Here is an 18,199-nt window from a genome sequence, read left to right as displayed (position 1 = left end):
TCATTTCTGACCTGTAGCTGGGACTATGGAAAACTTGTCGTTTGTCACATGACCTCATTTTATTCGGTCCAGTTATTTGTGAAAACCTTATTGATGAGACAACTGCCCGCATGTTCTCCAGTCGAAATTACCCGCCAACTGTTAATTAAAACAACAAAGAAGAAATTGTAGTTGTTTTTGGTTTTTGTTTTTGTTTTGGTTAGGCTAATGCAGTCGGGGAACTAAATTGCAGGCAATTGAACTTTATTTTACGTTAAGCTTTTCTTTTGCTGGAAAACGAATATACATTTTGTTCAATAGTGTGTGGATTCATTTCTGTCACGTACTAACTCAACGTCGATTTGTTTCAGTTTATAGAAAAGTTTGATATTAAACTTGGGTTGCATCATCTTGAACTAAACTTTGCGCCCTGCGAAGTATTGCCAAAGCGATTGTGTGGGTGTAACAACCGAAAAGGCTGATTTCAACCAGTCTACTTTACTATGACATTAAACTGCACCAAAAAGGTTTTGGACTTATGAATATTTATTTGCAGTACAGATAATAAACGTCCCTTCGTTTGCTTTTAGTTACATAAGGGAAGTCGGTGCCCCCGGCTTAAAACACAATTTTCTGATTTCCAACATTATTAGGGCCTAGCTTGTATTATAACATTGCACCAGACAGCACACAGTGTGGCATCATCAGTACACATCTCTATTCCGATGGTCCTCCCCGTTTTTTGTTTCTCTTGCTTTTTTTCTTTTCTTTCTCTTGTTCATTTTCATTTTTCCTTGGTATGTGAAGGAGAAGGGGTCCGCCTGTGACACCAGTGTATGGATATGACGTTGACATGGGTGCCGACAGTGACAACTGCTGGTGTGATATTAGGTCTGGTCCTGGTCATTGCAAATCCCACTGGCTAGTTCTCTATTGGAATTGGATTCACATTCTATTACACATCCATTCTATAGACGAGTGCAATTCCATTCACGAGGTAATGCAGGCACTAATGTCTCCATTCATATTTCACCCGACAATTTCATTTTCTACCTGCTTTTTTTTTTAATCGAAATCACGCCCACTACCACGTCCTTCATCAGAAAGCAGGAGACCAATTATATGATGACTGTGTCTGACGCTGGTTCTCGGCTTGTGGGCGGGTGCTCGATTCACTTTTCCTGTTATTGTAATTATGGCTTATTAGTAACATTCCCTGACAATGTCAGTGACCCAAACCGACTGCTTTGAATTGAGCAGAATACAGTACTGTGCCCGTATAACTGTCACGGTGGCTTTCATATGTAAAGCTTACAAATGGGTGGCAACTATGACAACCAAGCTTCTTCTTAATCATCAGCTCTTTTATGGTTAAAATTTACATTTTTCGCCATTAGTTCTTATATTTTTTTTTATGAATGAGCACATTCGGAACGAAGGTTCGCCCGGCCTAAGGGATACAAAATGTGCCAGTATAGCTTACTATTAATCCTGTGCATCGAGGCCAAGAGCGGATCACGAATCAAATTGTCGGTGGATGGGTGGGGGAAACTTGTTTTGGAGGGGGGGAATAAGATAAACCCCTCCCCCCAAAAAAATTGCCTTTATCTCCTTATTTTTAAAACATCTTTAAGAGAACTGTTTGTAGGGGACATGGCCCTGTTGTAAGGCGAAATAGACATATTTGGGTACCGAAGTAGTTGGAAAACCTCTAGCAATCCTCCCTCTTTGTGTCAATGACCAGTATGCGAGAAAGAGTCCCTACAGATTCGGAATAAATTACCAAGTTTTTAATTTTCAGACAAAATACAGCAGAAACTCGCATCCATCCTCCATAACAACCAAATTTAAATATTTCATAATTCAATGAACAAACACCCATAAACCAGATTATTCTGAGAAATATAAAGGCAAAAAAAAGGCCGTTTTCCTTTAGCTGTGCTCCAAAACCTCTTCCCACCGGCATCCCTCGTGGCAACATTCCTCATGGAGTCCTGGCTTGGGGAAGTGTTCGGTCTTCAAGAAGTTGTTGGCTTAGTTTTTTCCTACTTCAAGATATTTTTGTTTTTCAAACTCACCTGCTTGCCCAAAGCACATGTAAATCCTAGGCCTGTCTTCTTGTGAATCTTGTAATAACATGTAACACAGATGGATTAAATGCATGTGCTGCCTGCCATACCAGGCAAAAAGTGAGGCTCCCAAGTGTTTATGAATGAGAAATAAAACAGTTGAAAAGGAAAATTTATTTCAATTTTATTGCGTCTTTAGGTTGCATTGATTGCATGCAATATGCAGGTCACGACATTCAGAGCAGGTCAAAAAGTAAACACATCATTGAACAATTCAAACTGCAAAGTAACAACAAAAAACAATGCTAAATTCCAGGACCATTCTGTCAAACTAACGCATACATATGGTTCTGTAGTTTATAGCCCATCTTCACAGTTTTATGTCGATGTACAGAGATGATTTCTATCCATTTAGTTACAAATGTGGTCTTGGTCTCGGACGGCTGGTCTTGGTCTTTGGTTACTTTGTCTGGCCTGGTCTTGGTCTGTTGGTCTCGGTCTCAGTCTTGGTCTCGGACTGTTTGGTCATGACTACAAAACTGGCCCTTATATGCCCACCCTACTAGTAAAATCCTAGCTACGCCACTGAACTACAGGAGTTTAAGAAATCTACTCTAAAATGAAATCCGATCAATTAATTACACGCCACACCTGCAAGGCAGGTACTGCTGTTGAGAAACGTTTGCTGCATGAAATTGTGCGCGCTCTGGTATCAGAAGCGTTTTTACAGTAAATCTATGGTGTCCAACTTCAACACTAACGCAGAAGAAAGAAAAAAAAACATTTTATATTTAAGTATGATGTAGGCCTAGCTACTGTTATTTTATATACATATAAAGACATTTGTGCTTTGTGGTCCTGTGCGATTAAGTATTTAGCGTCAAAGACAAACGGGGTTAACGGCGACAAACGGCGACACAAGCCCCGAGTAAGAGCCATAACAGTAAATCATTTCTGACCTGTAGCTGGGACTATGGAAAACGTGGTCGTTTTTGAGATGATCTTTATTGGATTCGATCCAATAAATTCGATTTATTTTTTCGATTCGATTTATTGAAAACCTTGTTGAGACTAATTTTTGCATTTATTTTCCGGGTAAAGGGTAAACGAATCCTGTACTTTTAATTGCAAAACTATACGATTTCAGCATCCATTTGCCATGATAATCGAATTTGACACTTATGAAAGGCGTGCTCAAGATGGCATGTTGTTACGCTAGAACATTTTTCGAACTAAATATCAGACACTTGAACTGAAGTGCATTTTATTTCACTGTTTAGCTCTTCTCATTTCACAAGGAATTATAAATTGGGCGGCCCCGGTACTCATCGCTGGAATACGGGTACAGTGTGTATACATTTTGTTTAATTGGGCATGGATTCGTTTCTGTCATTTAACACGGATACCATCATCTTGACTATTTGATGTGCTCTGTTATGCTTTGCGTAGCGATATAAGCCCTTAATGCCACGTAACGAACAAAACTTTGACCAATCTACGTACCTCACTACGAACTCAAAATCCAAACTGGAAAAAAAAATTATTTTTTTTAAAATTTTGTGGGCCTGTGTATTTATATTAGGAGCACGTGTAATAAACACACCTCCCATTTCTGGGGCGGATATAGACTTTTTTCCCGGGGGTGGGAATATATTGTTCGTACAAGGGGGTATTGACATGTGGCTGTCAAACCATGCACGAAAAGCCAATATTAGATAACTGTATGGCCAAATTTCGGCAATTTCGCTAGCCGCACCTATGCACCAATTCTTAAACCGGCCGGTTCACTACAAACAGTATACAAAGTTCGTCGACGGGGTTGACGAGTTATAACCTGTAACAACACGGGTCAGATCACTGCGTTGTATCAGAGACAGAGCCTGTGCTACAATCAACATTCAGTTTGGTCACATTATAGTTCGGGGTTTTCCTTTTAACTGTCCTCTTAACTGTTACCCTATTTTCCAGACTCAATCTAAGCCATGGTTGTCTCATATAGGCCTACCCACGCTTTGTTTAGGACCTAATGTTCGCATAAATTTCCTACGTTATGAGCAAAGGCTCACGCTTCTACGGTCTTTATCCTAGCACACTTGTGACCTACACGTTGAAAAAAAATTTGCAGAGGTTACGAAAACCACTCGAAATTTAATTTGTTGGTAGAGAGAAGGCATATTGCAGTGGATAACTTTCAGTGTGGCGTTTAATTTGTTGTTTAAACTTTGACGAGTTTTCTTCGTATCGGAATGTTATGTAATTTATATATTTTTTTGTTTACGGTGATCCACATCAAATGATGGAAGTTAGACATTACTCGTTTGATACCACTATAATGACTTTCAGGACGAGCGGGTTTGTCTTTGCGATATTCAATTTTGGGCAAGGTCTTTCTCTAAACTTAAAATTTGCTTATCGACTTGATTAAAGCATCTCTAGTGTTTGCCAATCCTATCATCGAGACAAATACTTGATTCACGGTGTCTTCTTAACTGACTAACAATATTGTACAAGTATCGTCAGGACGTTTTCCGGGGACGGGGGGGGCGTGCATGGTAAAGCGCTTATTATCAACAAACTGGAAAATAACGGCATTAATGTTGGAAAAGAGTTAATTCCAACGTATTTGAACTCAAATTGGTGATTTTCATCTATATCCCCAAGGGCAGATCCAGGGGTCAGGCTGGGGATGATGTATAATGCCTCCTTTTTGCGGACAAGCGGAAACGACAATGAAACATTACATGACATACATTAATTACAATGGTATTGGTGCACTTACTGTAGTTTTTTACACTATTTTCCTCCCCCTCCCCTTTTAGGGGTGGGGTGAGGGGCTTCGACTCGCCCCGGATCTGCGCCTGATCCCTTGCCTCCTTTGTTTCTCTTTCTTTTGACTTTTCTTTACTTCTTCCTTCTCCTTATTTTTCAAAATTTGTTGGTTGGGGGGGATACCCTCTTCCTGACAGTCGTGCGTATATTTGGAAAATGCTGAAGAGTAACTTCAGTAAGTTAATTTTCACGGTCGGTTTCACACCGTGCTGATGCAGCTTGGATGGCTTTATTGTCTCAGGGCGTGGAGGGCGCTCTTTGACGAGTACACGCGCGCGCCATGGATCTGTTGTGCTCCGTGGCCCTTGAAAATTGAACTCGAGTATTATTTTGTGTTCTGGTAAGTCATCTGTTCATGTCTGTTCTTGGTTTGTTGAATGAAGTAAAGTACAGCATGAATTTCTTTTGCTCGCTACCATGCCGCAATAGGCCCAGGCCTACTCATAATTCGTATTCCTTCCTCCACGTTTTGAGTAAGAAGGCTTACCCGTGATGATGACCAATGGGATCAGGTCAACTCGGACCCAAACCAACTCGGACCCATTCCAACTCGGACCCATGCCAACTCGGACCCATGCCAACTCGGACCCAGGACCAACTCGGACCCACGCCAACTCGGACCCAATACTAACTTGGACCCATGACCATCTCGGACCCACAACCAACTTGGACCCACGCCAACTCGGACCCACGCCGTTTCGGACCCACCTCGAGTCAACTCGGACCCACTGAGTCTTATGGTTGCATTACACCAACTACGCGCCCGTAGACCGAAATAGCGCTGACTCTTGAACCTCGCGAAGAGGTTGGCCTTCATTTTTTCGTTGGAAATTCAAGATTATGGACAGATTGATCACTTTTCGTTTCAATTTTATGAACTTTTTTATTCGTCTTTTCCCGAAGATACCCCCTAATAGTAGTAAAACTATGCGCTCATATGAATGTAGCCGCCTGCCTCTATCCAAAATAGGCCCGCATTGTGGGGCTTTTTGTGAAAGAAATACTCTGAACTGGAAACTATCAATCCCAAATTCGGGATTTATATAAATAATTCTATGATCTCTCGTAATTAAGGCACGTTTTATTGTAGAAAATAAGAAACCGTGGGATCACGAAATATTAATAATAAGCTCGCGAGTAGACATACGACGCTTCAAAACCGTCTCCAAGTTTAAGCCAATGGGAAATATTCCACATTTTTATTTTAAAATGATTTGATTTGTGTTGTTCGAAACTACCAACGTATTTGCGTTATTTGGACAGTCAGTTAAGGCCTGTATGGATGAATTCCTCCATCTTGCCGGTATTGGGGGTGGGGAGAGAATGGGGCAAGGTGGAGGTGTAAGACTTGCCAGGCCAAAAAAAAATTGAAAAGTGGGGTGGGGGATAACACCATTAGACACTGTAAAGGTCCAATGTTCGTGACATTGATGTATATCTGCAATATCTGTTGTACGTATGCAGCATCTCCTATGTACATCAGAAGGGCCTATCTGTGGCTTTTTATTGCAACAAAAACTTTGGGGGCTGTTTGGTGAAAGTTCATTCGATTTCTGCTAGTGATCTGGAAAAAGGAGAGATTCTGGGAAGCCTGTGCCACTGTCTCCCTGCATAACGTGTAGAAAGGACGTTACAGCTTGGCAGCATGCAGTGCAAAAGTGTCATTTACCAAATGCTAAAATGTAAAAGTGGACAAAATAAAAAATTTCAACAAGTTAATCACGCTCCTGGGGTTGGGTCCGAGTTGACTCAGGGTGGGTCCGAGTTGGTCGTGGGTCCGAGTTAGTATTGGGTCCAAGTTGGTTGTGGGTCCGAGTTGGTCGTGGGTCCGGGTTAGTATTGGGGCCGACTTGACATGGGTCCGAGTTGGTCGTGGGTCCGAGTTGGCATGGGTCCGAGTTGGCATGGGTCCGAGTTGGTTTGGGTCCGAGTTGACTCGAAACCTGACCAATGACCCATCCAACTGGCCATGCTGGCCAAGCATGTAAACAGCAACTGCAACTAATTCGGGATAAAGTGATAAATGAATGAGTACATGTATTGCAGAATACCCCGACACTCTAAAAAACGACCCCTGGAATGACAGCTTGCATGGGTACAAGGTGAAAAATCCTGTGAGAAGAGTTTGACACTTTGACCCGTACCTGGCTATGACTATGAGGTTGATCATGTGGTGCGGGACGGCGGGGTATTCTGCAATTGAGAGCAAACGAAGTTGTAATTTTGGACTGAAAAGAGGTCCATACTTTTACATCACTTGACAGTAAGTACTAGCCCCACTAGTGTGGCACGGACTCTCACTCCCGCTCCATCCTTAGCCACACATCCGTATACGCAATTTCGTGTTGGCGTACTGAAAATTTTCGGCGCACCCACTTATCATTATGGGTGCAATTTCTTTTGCACACAGAGATGATCCTTAACCTCTCTCCTTTCTTAGCACCATTTGTTGAATGATTTCACTTGTAGTAGCCCCAACTCGAATTTCTTTCATTGCCTTTTTGTTTATTATGTAACGTGAGCGGTGAAGCGCGTCACCAATAATTTTTGAAATAGCCCCTACTGCCACGCGTCCCTCTCTTTATTTCTGATGGTCGCAGCGGTCACTTCACTTCTCCGAGTTCCTGTGCTTTGTTCTGGGTGATTCCGGTTGTTAATTTTCATCCTTTTCTTCGCGTACGTCGTTGTGGTGAACCGGGTTGTTTGGCAGTAGTATACAGCTAATATATTCTGGTGAGCTACAACGATGGCGTTTTATTTCATATCTTATTTTATTTGTACCCAGGTGGTCGATTTATTTTCCTTTTGATATAAAAACTTGTTTACTTTATTTTGGAAGGGAAGAAAAAACACACACAAAGGAGACTTTTTAATTTATTTTCTGAGGCGAAGTAGCCACCCAATTATTTTCAAAGGCTAAGTTAGCCACTTTATTTTTGAGACAAAATAGCCTAAAATTTAACACTCACAAAATACGTTGTTCAGGTATTTTCCAGTCATTTTGCCTTCACCCATTCAATCTCACGGACTCACTTAATAACAGAGTTTTGTTTTTTATCTGATTCATAGCTCTGGAGAATTTTTTAGGGGAAAAAGTTCAAAATGGTAACTTAATCTGATTCCCACCTGGTAAATATGAAGTCACAATGACTATGTGGTACAGAACCAGACTAAGATTTGTCACGTTAACCACTTCCCGCTGGGTTGCCTGGTTTTGGACACCGTGTATTTATACGCAGAGCCGGGGTGCCCGGTTTCGGACAAAAGAGCTGGTCTGTAACAAAGGACTGCACTTGGAACAAAGAACCTGCTGCTGGGAATTACCATCGTTTTTTGACTTCCATTTTTCGAAGGTAATCGGACACTGTTTTGAAACAGTATACCACTGTTTTGGGCATAGCGCGCCCGCGGATTAGCACCGCGGACAAAAGTGCTCCAGGGCAACATTGATGAGCAACACAGCGCAGCTGCTCGCTAATCCAGCCGCGTATGAAAAGACACTACTGGCATTCACCGGATTAAAGAAAATTATGCAACACTTCACAATTCTGGGCTCTCTTTTACAGGGCTGCAGGTCTGGGCTGAATACTCGGGAGTCAATGAAGGTTGCCTGTCAGATTAGAGTAGCCACCAGATAGTTGTTCGTGTGGATGTAAACATCCAGTAAATGAACACATGAATTTTTGGAGAATTTTGAAAACGGAAAATCTTGAAAAGGTCCCATCATCTCCTCCCGCTCAAGAAAAATCCAGCCGGCAGGAAGTGGTTAAGAATTTCTTATGTCTAAAAACGGTTACTGCACATGTGTCTGACAAAATATAGTTCAGTATAAATTTGCCAGTGACAGGATCAGTTGGAGACTGAGGCAAAGGTTTCAGTGCCACCCATGTGATGATTAAGTGAGATTCTAAGAAGCAGTGGACTGAGGGTCTCTCTGGTCATCAGGAGTTCAACGTTAACCTTCACATCATTATAGTTCTGTAGTATATTGTGTGTCAAATGGAAAACAAAACCTTCATTCTGATGAGTCTTGTTATAACATCTATGGGCATGTATGACAAGGATCCAGAAATGACAAATTAAAATTGAATAGTAGAATTTGTTTGTGAAGTTTAAATTTTCTTTTGTTCATGTGCAATGTGTGAAGGATGTAATAAAGTTTGTCCACCTTTCTGAAGTTCATTTTATAGGGATACATTTTGTTTATTCCTGTCAATTGTGCAAGCGTTTTAACTGGATAGTTATTTATTGAAGAGACAACCACTCATATGTACTGTTCTTTAACTTTCTTGTCAATCCTGTTACAGTTTGGAGATACCAGTCACTGCCCAAATCCCAGCCATGTTGCTTAGCACCAAGACAAAGGTGATTCTGTTGGCTGGTATTTCGGCTATGGCCGGTCTGATTTTGGCAACCAGTTACTTCAAACGACGTAGGCGGGGTAAGAAACAACGGATTCGGAAACCCCAATCAGTTCCACTCAGTAACCAGCATGTCACAATTAATACAAATGGACGTAAGTGATCAGTCAAATCATTAGCATGATTGTAAAGACTACTTGGTTTAATTTTATTCTTTGTTATTTCATGACAATAACAATTTTATCAATATTGCCAAGCGTGATTTTGCTTGTAGTCTAGATTTTCATTACAGTGTTGAACAGTTGAAAAATCCAATGAAATAAACATATCAGAATGATCATTATACTTGTTTGTTTCAGCTCTGGGGCAGACCAGTCGAAGGGCCCTGATCACGCCACAGATCGAATCACCCAAAGGTTTTGCCAGGTTGTCTCGTCTGTCTCGCTCTACATCCAGGAGGTCCGTCATCTCGGCCATTGCCTCCAGGGCCTCCCACTCAAGCATCAATGACAGCCTGCACGGGTCAGTCAATTCTCTGCTCAGCGACGCCGCGTCCATCAAGAGTGGAGAAAGGACTCCGACCAATGAATCAGTGTCTGTACAGAGACTCTTCCAGCTTGGTGAGCAGTTTTGCTTTGTCACTGAAGGGAACCAAGAGGAGAAAAGGGATGAAAGACCCGGCACTCAAGAGGGCCATTATTTTACATTCTTTATTTCATTGTATCTATGGGCCTACTTAGACAACTAAGCACAAAAAATCAGCAGATTTGAACAAAATTCAACTATGTGTATATGCGCGTTGGCCAAAATAAAGCATTTCCATATGATTTGACCCTTAAATTTGACTTCTCCTTTTTTATTTGAGCTGTTTCATTTTGAAGATTTTTCGACTTAAATTCCTCATTTGCAGATTGGGTCCAATTTGTCATTCCCATTCTGCTTTGTCTTCAGGAATGCAGGCGTTTGATAACGCAGTCTCCTACTGGGAGGATGCCGTGGACATTCGAGTTGTTCAAGACATTGAAGAAGAAGACAGTAGGGAAGAGAACGATATCGTAAGGAGAGATTATTGCCGTTGAAAAAACTCGGATAGAAATTGGTGCATTTTTGCAGAGATAACTGATCAATAGTATCCCGTTTTGCAAAGACGTTGTCAAGGAAGGGGAGCACTTTGTCCCTAGGGAAGAAAATTTCCAGGGAGTCAAAGTGCTCATCAGCAACAAAGTGATAAATCGTTTATAGTGAGAGGGAGCCAATTACAAGGGGTTTTCAAGCAATTTGGTGATTTCATCTTCTTTGATTTTTGTTTCAAATTGTTTGCTTCTCCCCCCCCCTCCTTTTTTTTTGTTTTTCAATCTTTTCCCAGTGGCAAGCACCCCCAGCACCCCAGGCAGTGTCCAGGCAGTGTCCAGGCAGTGTCCAGGCAGTGTCCAGGCAGTGTCCAGGCAGTGTCCAGGCAGTGTCCAGGCAGTGTCCAGGCTGTCTGGTCTGCATGGATTTGGGAAATTACCACCTTGTTGTGTCACCCTAATGAAATTGCTGAACACTTTCAAAACCTTTTCCACTGTGCGTATGGGCAACACATAAACTGGCTCCAAGCATAATGCATGTTGTAGCTAGGTGCATGCATGTCACTGTTTTCTTGTGTAGTCACGGTTATAGTTGGTCCAAATATCACATGGCAACGCTGAATAGATCAACCAATGAGTATTCCCATACTTGTAATCGCAGCTTCAAGCATTTGTCTGTGTTCATTGTCAGCATGTGTTACTAAGCGTACTATGTTTGTAATTGTTCTTAGAAACATTATCGCTTTGGTCTACTTCCTATTTTAATATTTTTTTTTTTTTCAGGAAAGCAGCAAATCGGAGTTGACACGTTCCTTGGAGAAGCTCTTGTCTAGCGCCTACCACCTCCAGGAGGAATGTGAAGATGTCGCTCTCAGCATTCCCAATCTGGCCTTCACACCCTCCGAGATGAGAGACATCGCCGAGGAAATCACAAGTATGAGGAGACAGAGGGAGGCTGACGAGCACTCTACGTCATCCACTGAATCTTTTGTCTCAGCAACAGAGGTAGCATTGATATACGATTTGTCGAGTTTGGTCATTTTTACATAATTTGTTTTGGGCAGGTGGATGGTCCAAGTATCTTTTTTCTGCTTTCATTAATTGCCCACTGCCTTGACACCAAGAATTGGAATTTATTTTAGTTCGGTAAATGTTCATGGAAACTTTTATCAGTCCTCTAAACATTTAAAAGTTCACTGGACAGCGACAGTGGACTTCCATTGGGCAATGTGTTGAAAATATCAAGGAGTAGATATGAACAGGTTGATGAAAAACGTTCAAATAAACTTACCTTCAATGGGATCAAGTACCAAAGGTGCCCATAATGCTTGAAAATTAAATATTTGGATGACCAGTGTTTCCATGTCAAATAAAACTTGAGGGTAGATGGCATAAGTAAAAGGTCAAAGGAATGTTTTTGGATGATTTACAAAATAATTTGGATTTCGGTTCAAATGTAATTTGCACAAATTATGCTCTTATAAGATGTACGTTGCATTGGGGAGAAATTAATTTCTTAATAACGCGGTTTGGCCTTACACCAGCGTATGGTCATTACACTGCATACTCAGCGTTTGTCTGAGTGCTTGCATAAACATTCACAGGCTTATTCAGGTAGGATTCAAACCACAACCTACTGCTCTGCAAAATTTATGCTCTTGCTCGTCACTGTGACTGGTGTTTGTTCGTCCATAGCTAGAGGAGTTAGAACAACAGAGCACCTCATCAGAAGCAACTTCCGCAAGTAGCAGCAAACCCAGACTTAGAAATGAGATGTATGAGAATGCTCTATTAGCAGTCAGGGAAGGAGCAGTAGAGTGTCGAAGGATAAGGTATGAACTCCGAGCTATCTCTCTTTTTATCAATTTCACATTGTGTTTGTTTCACAGTCGCCAGTCTGATTGACAGAAATACTCACAGTGACACCGTCGGCTTGCTATGAAACATTCCCTTGTACTCATAGCAATGTCTGAAATAAAATCTTATCAGAGAGAAGATATGCTGTTCTTGCAACATTCTTGTTGGCTGTTATGAAGTTGGCTTCAGTACTTAAGATTCATGAGAAATTGGGAGAAAGAATTGTGAGAAAGATTACTGTCAGGAATACAGTTGTGAAACAAATGACGACGATGGATCAAAATCTGTCAAACCCAAGAAGTACCTTTATTTGGTTATGGGCCTCGAGCTTGACCAAGAGAGGGCGCACTTGTAGATACCATGACTCCGCTTAAGGCACTCACTCCATTTTGCTGGTTAACGAAGGCGTTTCATCACTGATTTATCGCACGGTATACCAGGTAATGCAAAGAGACTGTTCCCGAACGTTTTTTGCACACAAAAGCTTCTGGTAACAGTGAGGCAGAAACTAGACTCTTGAATATTGAGTTTGGGAGGAGCTAAAAACTTTTGACGATTGAATTAATGAGACAGAACGTAAATAAACATGGCGCGAGAAATACATTGCGGATTTTGTGAAATAAAATATGAAAACAACAAAGTGGAGGAACTGCGGAAGGGAAAGTTGCTATCTGAGTTAAAACGTGTTTTCAATGTCACAAAATTTGTGCAAGAGGGGAAACCACAATAAAGGGCAGAGTGATGCCGCAGCACAGGATTTCCAACTGTCCTTATGAGGTGGTGTTGTCAGTAAGTCTTATCAGAGGCTGAAAGAAGCAGACAGGCATGCTTTCAGGCTGGGTTTAATTTTATTTTGAGAAAAGGCAAGGGAAAAAGTCCCAGGAATTAATTATTAAATATAACTTATCAATCAAAACTATTGACAAGTAAACACAACTTCCATTGTGTTACTTTTTGCTCTTTACATTTCCAGCAAAGTTGGAAAACTAAAAAATTACAATAATTTAAATGCAAACAAATTCACACTCTCATCCATTATACGTAAGTCTTTTTGCATACTGGTATTAATAACTTTGTTGGAAGCAGTGAGAGGGGTAGAAACTGGTGGCCGTAGGCCTATATCACGGAACTAAGGCCATGGCTGCAGTACTGTACCTTCAAAACTTTGGGTCTGATGTCCGCCCCGCTTCGAACGTGGAAGCAGGGTGGACTTCGGACCCCACAGTTCTGGGGGGTAGGCTAGGTCTATAGGAACTCTTTAATAATACTAAAGCCTAGGCTGCTTCTATGCGATGATCCAACCTTCCCAACACGAACACGGTGACCCATAATGGCAATTGCCCACTTCAAAGGGAAATGGTTTTTTGTGAGAACACCTACACATGGTGCATTTTTGCTTCGTTCACCATGAACATGATGGGTCAGCCATTCTCTCACCTTCTCCAAAGTTGAATGAAAGACCTTGGGTAGATAGCCTGGAGCTTGAGAATGCACGCACGGGCACTTAAGTTTTTGAAGAGCTCAAACCTAGTACACGTACTTCAGCATGAAGGCAAGGCGGGCATGCATGCTAGTGTCGCAGTGCGACGTGTCAGTCATGCATACTTGCACCAAACAAGATCGATTGAGTACTGCGGACCACCTGGCTCTGTTCAACCGTTGAGGGGGTACTTCTAGTCGAGGCGGATTACCCTTGCATAACGTTGCCAAACCTGATTGTAAATTTAAGCAATATGTACAAGTTTGTCCCACAATCGTTTGTGGACTTTCTGTGCCCTCATTAGGACGAAGATGCTGCATTGCCGTAGCGATGAGGACTTCCTAGCCAAGTTGCACTGTGTACGTGTTGCCATGGCAGTGCTCCTAGAGGACCAGACTATCTCTGATTGGTTCGTCACGATGGGCAAGCAGTTGATTTCAGATCTTCTGCTCAAGGCTAATTATGTGAGTCTTGCTTCTCTTCATGTTGTAAAGTTTTAAGCATACTGAAGGGTTTCAATTTTTAATTACACGTTTGAAAATCTATCAAAAAACCATACAACTGTGCCAAAGTAATTGCAGTTTGTTTCCTTTTTTAAAATGAACTTTGATAGGATTCAGAAGAATTTGGTGATGCATATGATGAGATGATGACCTATGTGAGGGACCCTCAGAACCACAAGGATATTGAGAAGGAACTACGGGCGAGAAAGGTTGGAACCAACTCTAAACTTTCGGCAAAACCAAGTTTTCTGAACAATTCTTCAAGTATCCAACTCATCAAATTTGTTCTGCACAATTCGGAATGATTCAATATGTAATAAATATGTAATATGTAATATTTAATATATGATGTATATATATGTAATATATGTTGGCAATGGTGAAAATGGAAATCTTAATATTGGTAATCCTGAAGTGAAATTGGCTTTTATAAGTTGCAGGGGTGTAAGTGGTCACTTAAAATTTAAGCTGAAAACAGCTAAAAGCTGAAATGTAAAAAGTTTCCATACTTAAGTTCCGACATGGTGTACAAAAAAGCTCAAATTCAGAGTCAACATCTAAACAAAAAAGCTGAATTCTCACATCCCTGAAGTTGTCACTCAGATGGTGGCATTTAAAAGAACTGATGTTTAAAGCCCCGCAGAAATCACACTGGAAGGGTGTAAAAAATAGGTACATGACATGCACTGCAAACAAAATGTGCCTTTGTATCTTATTTTTCTCTTAGTCCTTAACCACTCAGTGCCGGGGTTCCCAGTACCAGGACCCCAGTACCAGGACCTTGGGTGTGTATGTATAGCCAGGGGTGCCCGAAATCAAATGAGCTGGGCCTTGTAACAAAAGACCGTACTTAGAACAAAAGACCGAGCTGCCGAATTGCCAACATTTTTCAGCACAAAGTGCTGGCATTAGTGGAGGTAACCCATCGTTGTTTTGAAACAGTATATCACTGTTTGTGGCATTCAGCACCTGCAGATTATCAGCGGGGACAATAGTGCTTCAGCACTCCAGTGATGAGTGATACAGCTCTCTTTACTGGGTGGTAGACCTGGTTGTAATACCTGGGCATCAATGGATGTTACCTGTCAGATTAGAGTAGCCACCAGACAGTTATTCGTGTGGGTGTAAGCGTCCAGTAAATGAAGTTTTTTGAAGAATTTTGAAACGGAAAATCTTGAAAATTGCCCGGAAACTCGTCCCAAATATGCAAATCCCACCCAGCAGGAAGTGGTGAAGACATCGTTCGTATCATTTTTCAGGTTCGGTTCTTGTCCTTCTATGACATTGTCTTGGATTTCCTCCTCTTGGATGCATTTGATGATCTGGATGATCCGCCAATGTCCGTCACGTGCGTCACCCAGAACCGATGGCTGTCAAACAGGGTCAAGGAATCGGTACGTCTCCAAACCACACATTCACAATTAGAAAACAAACCTGTGGCAGTCTTAAGAGAAGTAGAAAGACTTTGACATTGGAAGACTTTTAATGTACCCAGGTTAAATTATAACTTGTGTTTGTATTTGTAACGTCAATCTTTTGCAGGCTGTGTCTACAGCTGTTTGGTCAGTCTTGGCAGCAAAACGAAGAATGCTTCAGGTAGGAGCGGAATTGTTTCAGGAAGTATTTCAGCTGGTTTTGTACAAAATGTGTCAGATAATGGCTTGAAGTAGCCTGTGATTTTTGTTTTACTTTGTCAACAGAAGTGTTACTTAACACTGTCATTCTTTTAACTAAATGATATTTGATTTGCGAAGCACCTGGCCAGTTTCCCAATGTCATTTCTTTCATGATTTATGTTCAAAAAGCTGCATCCTCTCCAACTGATCTTGTTCACCACTTCCCAGGTTGTATTGTTATTGGGGCATGATCCCTGGCTACATGGTGTTTCAGGTTTAATGGCTTCTGGCTAGTGCCCCCCAAACAAAGATATTGACAAATGGGAAGAGCTACGAACAATAGGGCTGGATACCTCAGTTGGTAGAGCACTGGTATGGTGTTCCGCAGGCCGCAGGTTCAAATCCCGCTCCAGTCAATTTCTTTGTTCATCTTAATAATCATTTTATTAAAGCACCTAGTCTCAGTTTCTCTATGTAATTTGTTTCATGATATTTTTTGGAAAAATGGTTTTAAATACCAAATTTCACTGCATAATAGAGTTTCAGATTAGGCAGTTTCAATATAAATAAATTGACATACAAGAAAAGGCTTGGAAGTTTGAGATCTGTGACTTGGATTGAGTTTGGCGTTACAATGTGAAGCATGAAATGAGTGATTTTTACCATGTTTGACATGGCATTTTTTACAGTGTATATTCAGCTGTCGTTTTGTATCCATTGTAGAATCCTCAAGGTTTCTTGTCCAAGGTGTACCAGATCTCCTACTATGTAACACCAGCATTGGCCTGGGGGTTCTTAGGCTCAGACCACCATCTCAAGCACATGATGGAATTCTTTAAGGTAAGAGCTCGAGACTCGTATCCAACTGGCAATTAATACTGACTTGCACGGATGCAGAGAGGTTTAGGGGGTAGTTTGATCCGGTCTACAAAAGCTGACCTTTGCCAAATTAATCGCCTTTTGGCAGCGTAACTTTTCATTTTTCCGTTCCAGGATCAAGTGCTGGGGTTTGCCAGGGACATGTTCTCTCTGCGCAAGTGTCGTTACAGCACCGTGGCTCAACTGGCAGACGACATCCTCTTACTAGCAAAGCACTACAGCACAGTAGCATCTGAGAAACTCGGCACATGACGGAGGAGCCTTCAAGTTTGAGAAGTCAATGGCCAATAGTAAGCACATGCTAGAGTTACTTTTATGTTATCCAATTGGCAAACAGCCTTGCTATAGACGGTGTTACACCTAGACTCGGACATCTCTGATGTAAAAATCAATCATTATTTTTGGTTGAATCCACTTTAAATTTCACTATGCACAGATTGAAGTCAGAAAGGAAACTTCAGCTTTCAATTTGAGGAGAGACTATAGACTTGTACACCTGCCTATCTAGCTGGTGACTTGTACACCTGTCTTTCCAGCTGGTGACTTATACACCTGCCTATCTAGCTGGTTTCCTATTCCGATGCCCCCCCTTCAGCATCACCAAGCCCACCTGTATACCCAGTAACGTCTTTCCCTTGTGTATGCAACACCATTAGAATACCATCCACTTGTTGACGAACCCGTTCTCTACATATTGAACATATCTAAACTTGATTTTAATGTTCGAATATAAATTCAGTGATGTGCGCAAATCTGAAATAACAGAAGAATAACTGAAGAACTGCCGGTATTAAAAAGCTCAACAAGGGCTTTTGGGACTAAAAAATTTGCTGTACATTTTAAATAGTTTTCTAAGTGACATCTAATCGACTTAAAAAGGAAATATGGAGTGATTTTTTTCCCTCTTCAAATTTGGCAGTTAGCATCAAAACCTGAATGCAATGTACCTTTGCACATTCAATATTTTAATTGTCCAGATATTTTTCAAAAGAACCTGTTTCCACTGTTTAGTATTTTTATCTGCAGACATTAAAGAATACTGATTGTGTGCAATTTGTATGGATTTATTCTTGGAATTTCCTTCAATAAAATGATGAAATCAGATCTGCAGGTTTGTTGACCCCTGCTACTTCCTACAAAACGTGTATTTGGCTTGGAAGTAAATGGGCCACTTTGTTGTCATTTTATGAGAATATTTTTAAACGAGAAATGCCAGTAAGGCCTTGCCATTATCAGAATAATGGAGTTGTACTTAAAGGATGTTCAAATTCTTAATAAAATGACTGCTGTTGTTGGTAATTCCGCACACATACGATGTGTAAATACGTTGTATCTGCTTCAATTTGTTGTCTCATTTTTGGGGGGAGGGATTGCTTCAGGTTTGCAATTTTGAGGGTTTTCTTGATAGCAGGGATCAGCTAGTGAGATATTAATACATCAAAATTATGGGATGCACGGGTAGTTTTCTCTGACTTAGAACAAAGAGAAACATCTTTTGATGTGGCTACTTGGTAAATGTCAAGTCAAAAAGGCAACCACAAGCAAGATGATACAAA

General features: G+C 41.2%; 1 protein-coding gene across 4 annotated transcripts; it reads left to right on the top strand.

Annotated features, from left to right (window-relative positions):
- The first annotated feature begins 5,129 nt into the window (after window positions 1-5,129).
- On the top strand, window positions 5,130-17,966 carry LOC110976396 (mitoguardin 2-like). Of its 4 annotated transcripts, none has more exons than XM_022229618.2 (13): window positions 5,130-5,217; window positions 9,185-9,393; window positions 9,598-9,858; window positions 10,190-10,293; window positions 11,092-11,313; window positions 12,004-12,140; window positions 13,950-14,109; window positions 14,259-14,357; window positions 15,408-15,542; window positions 15,691-15,744; window positions 16,488-16,604; window positions 16,758-16,933; window positions 17,080-17,966. In XM_022229618.2, the coding sequence occupies exons 2-12, from the start codon at window positions 9,219-9,221 to the stop codon at window positions 16,893-16,895; spliced, it is 1,602 nt and encodes a 533-aa protein (XP_022085310.2). In that variant the 5' UTR covers window positions 5,130-5,217; window positions 9,185-9,218; the 3' UTR covers window positions 16,896-16,933; window positions 17,080-17,966. The 4 variants fall into 4 exon arrangements, with proteins under 4 accessions (XP_022085310.2, XP_022085307.2, XP_022085309.2 ...); XM_022229617.2 differs by adding an exon at window positions 7,478-7,610 and having other exon boundaries at window positions 5,131-5,217; window positions 16,758-17,966; XM_022229615.2 differs by having other exon boundaries at window positions 16,758-17,966.
- The last annotated feature ends 233 nt before the right edge of the window (window positions 17,967-18,199 follow it).

This window comes from Acanthaster planci, linkage group LG11, assembly GCF_054643075.1.
Source record: "Acanthaster planci isolate LZ-2023a linkage group LG11, COTS_SCS, whole genome shotgun sequence".
NCBI lineage: Eukaryota > Metazoa > Echinodermata > Asteroidea > Valvatida > Acanthasteridae > Acanthaster > Acanthaster planci.
Note: the sequence above shows the minus strand (reverse complement) of the source record. Positions and strands in the feature narration are given on the sequence as shown.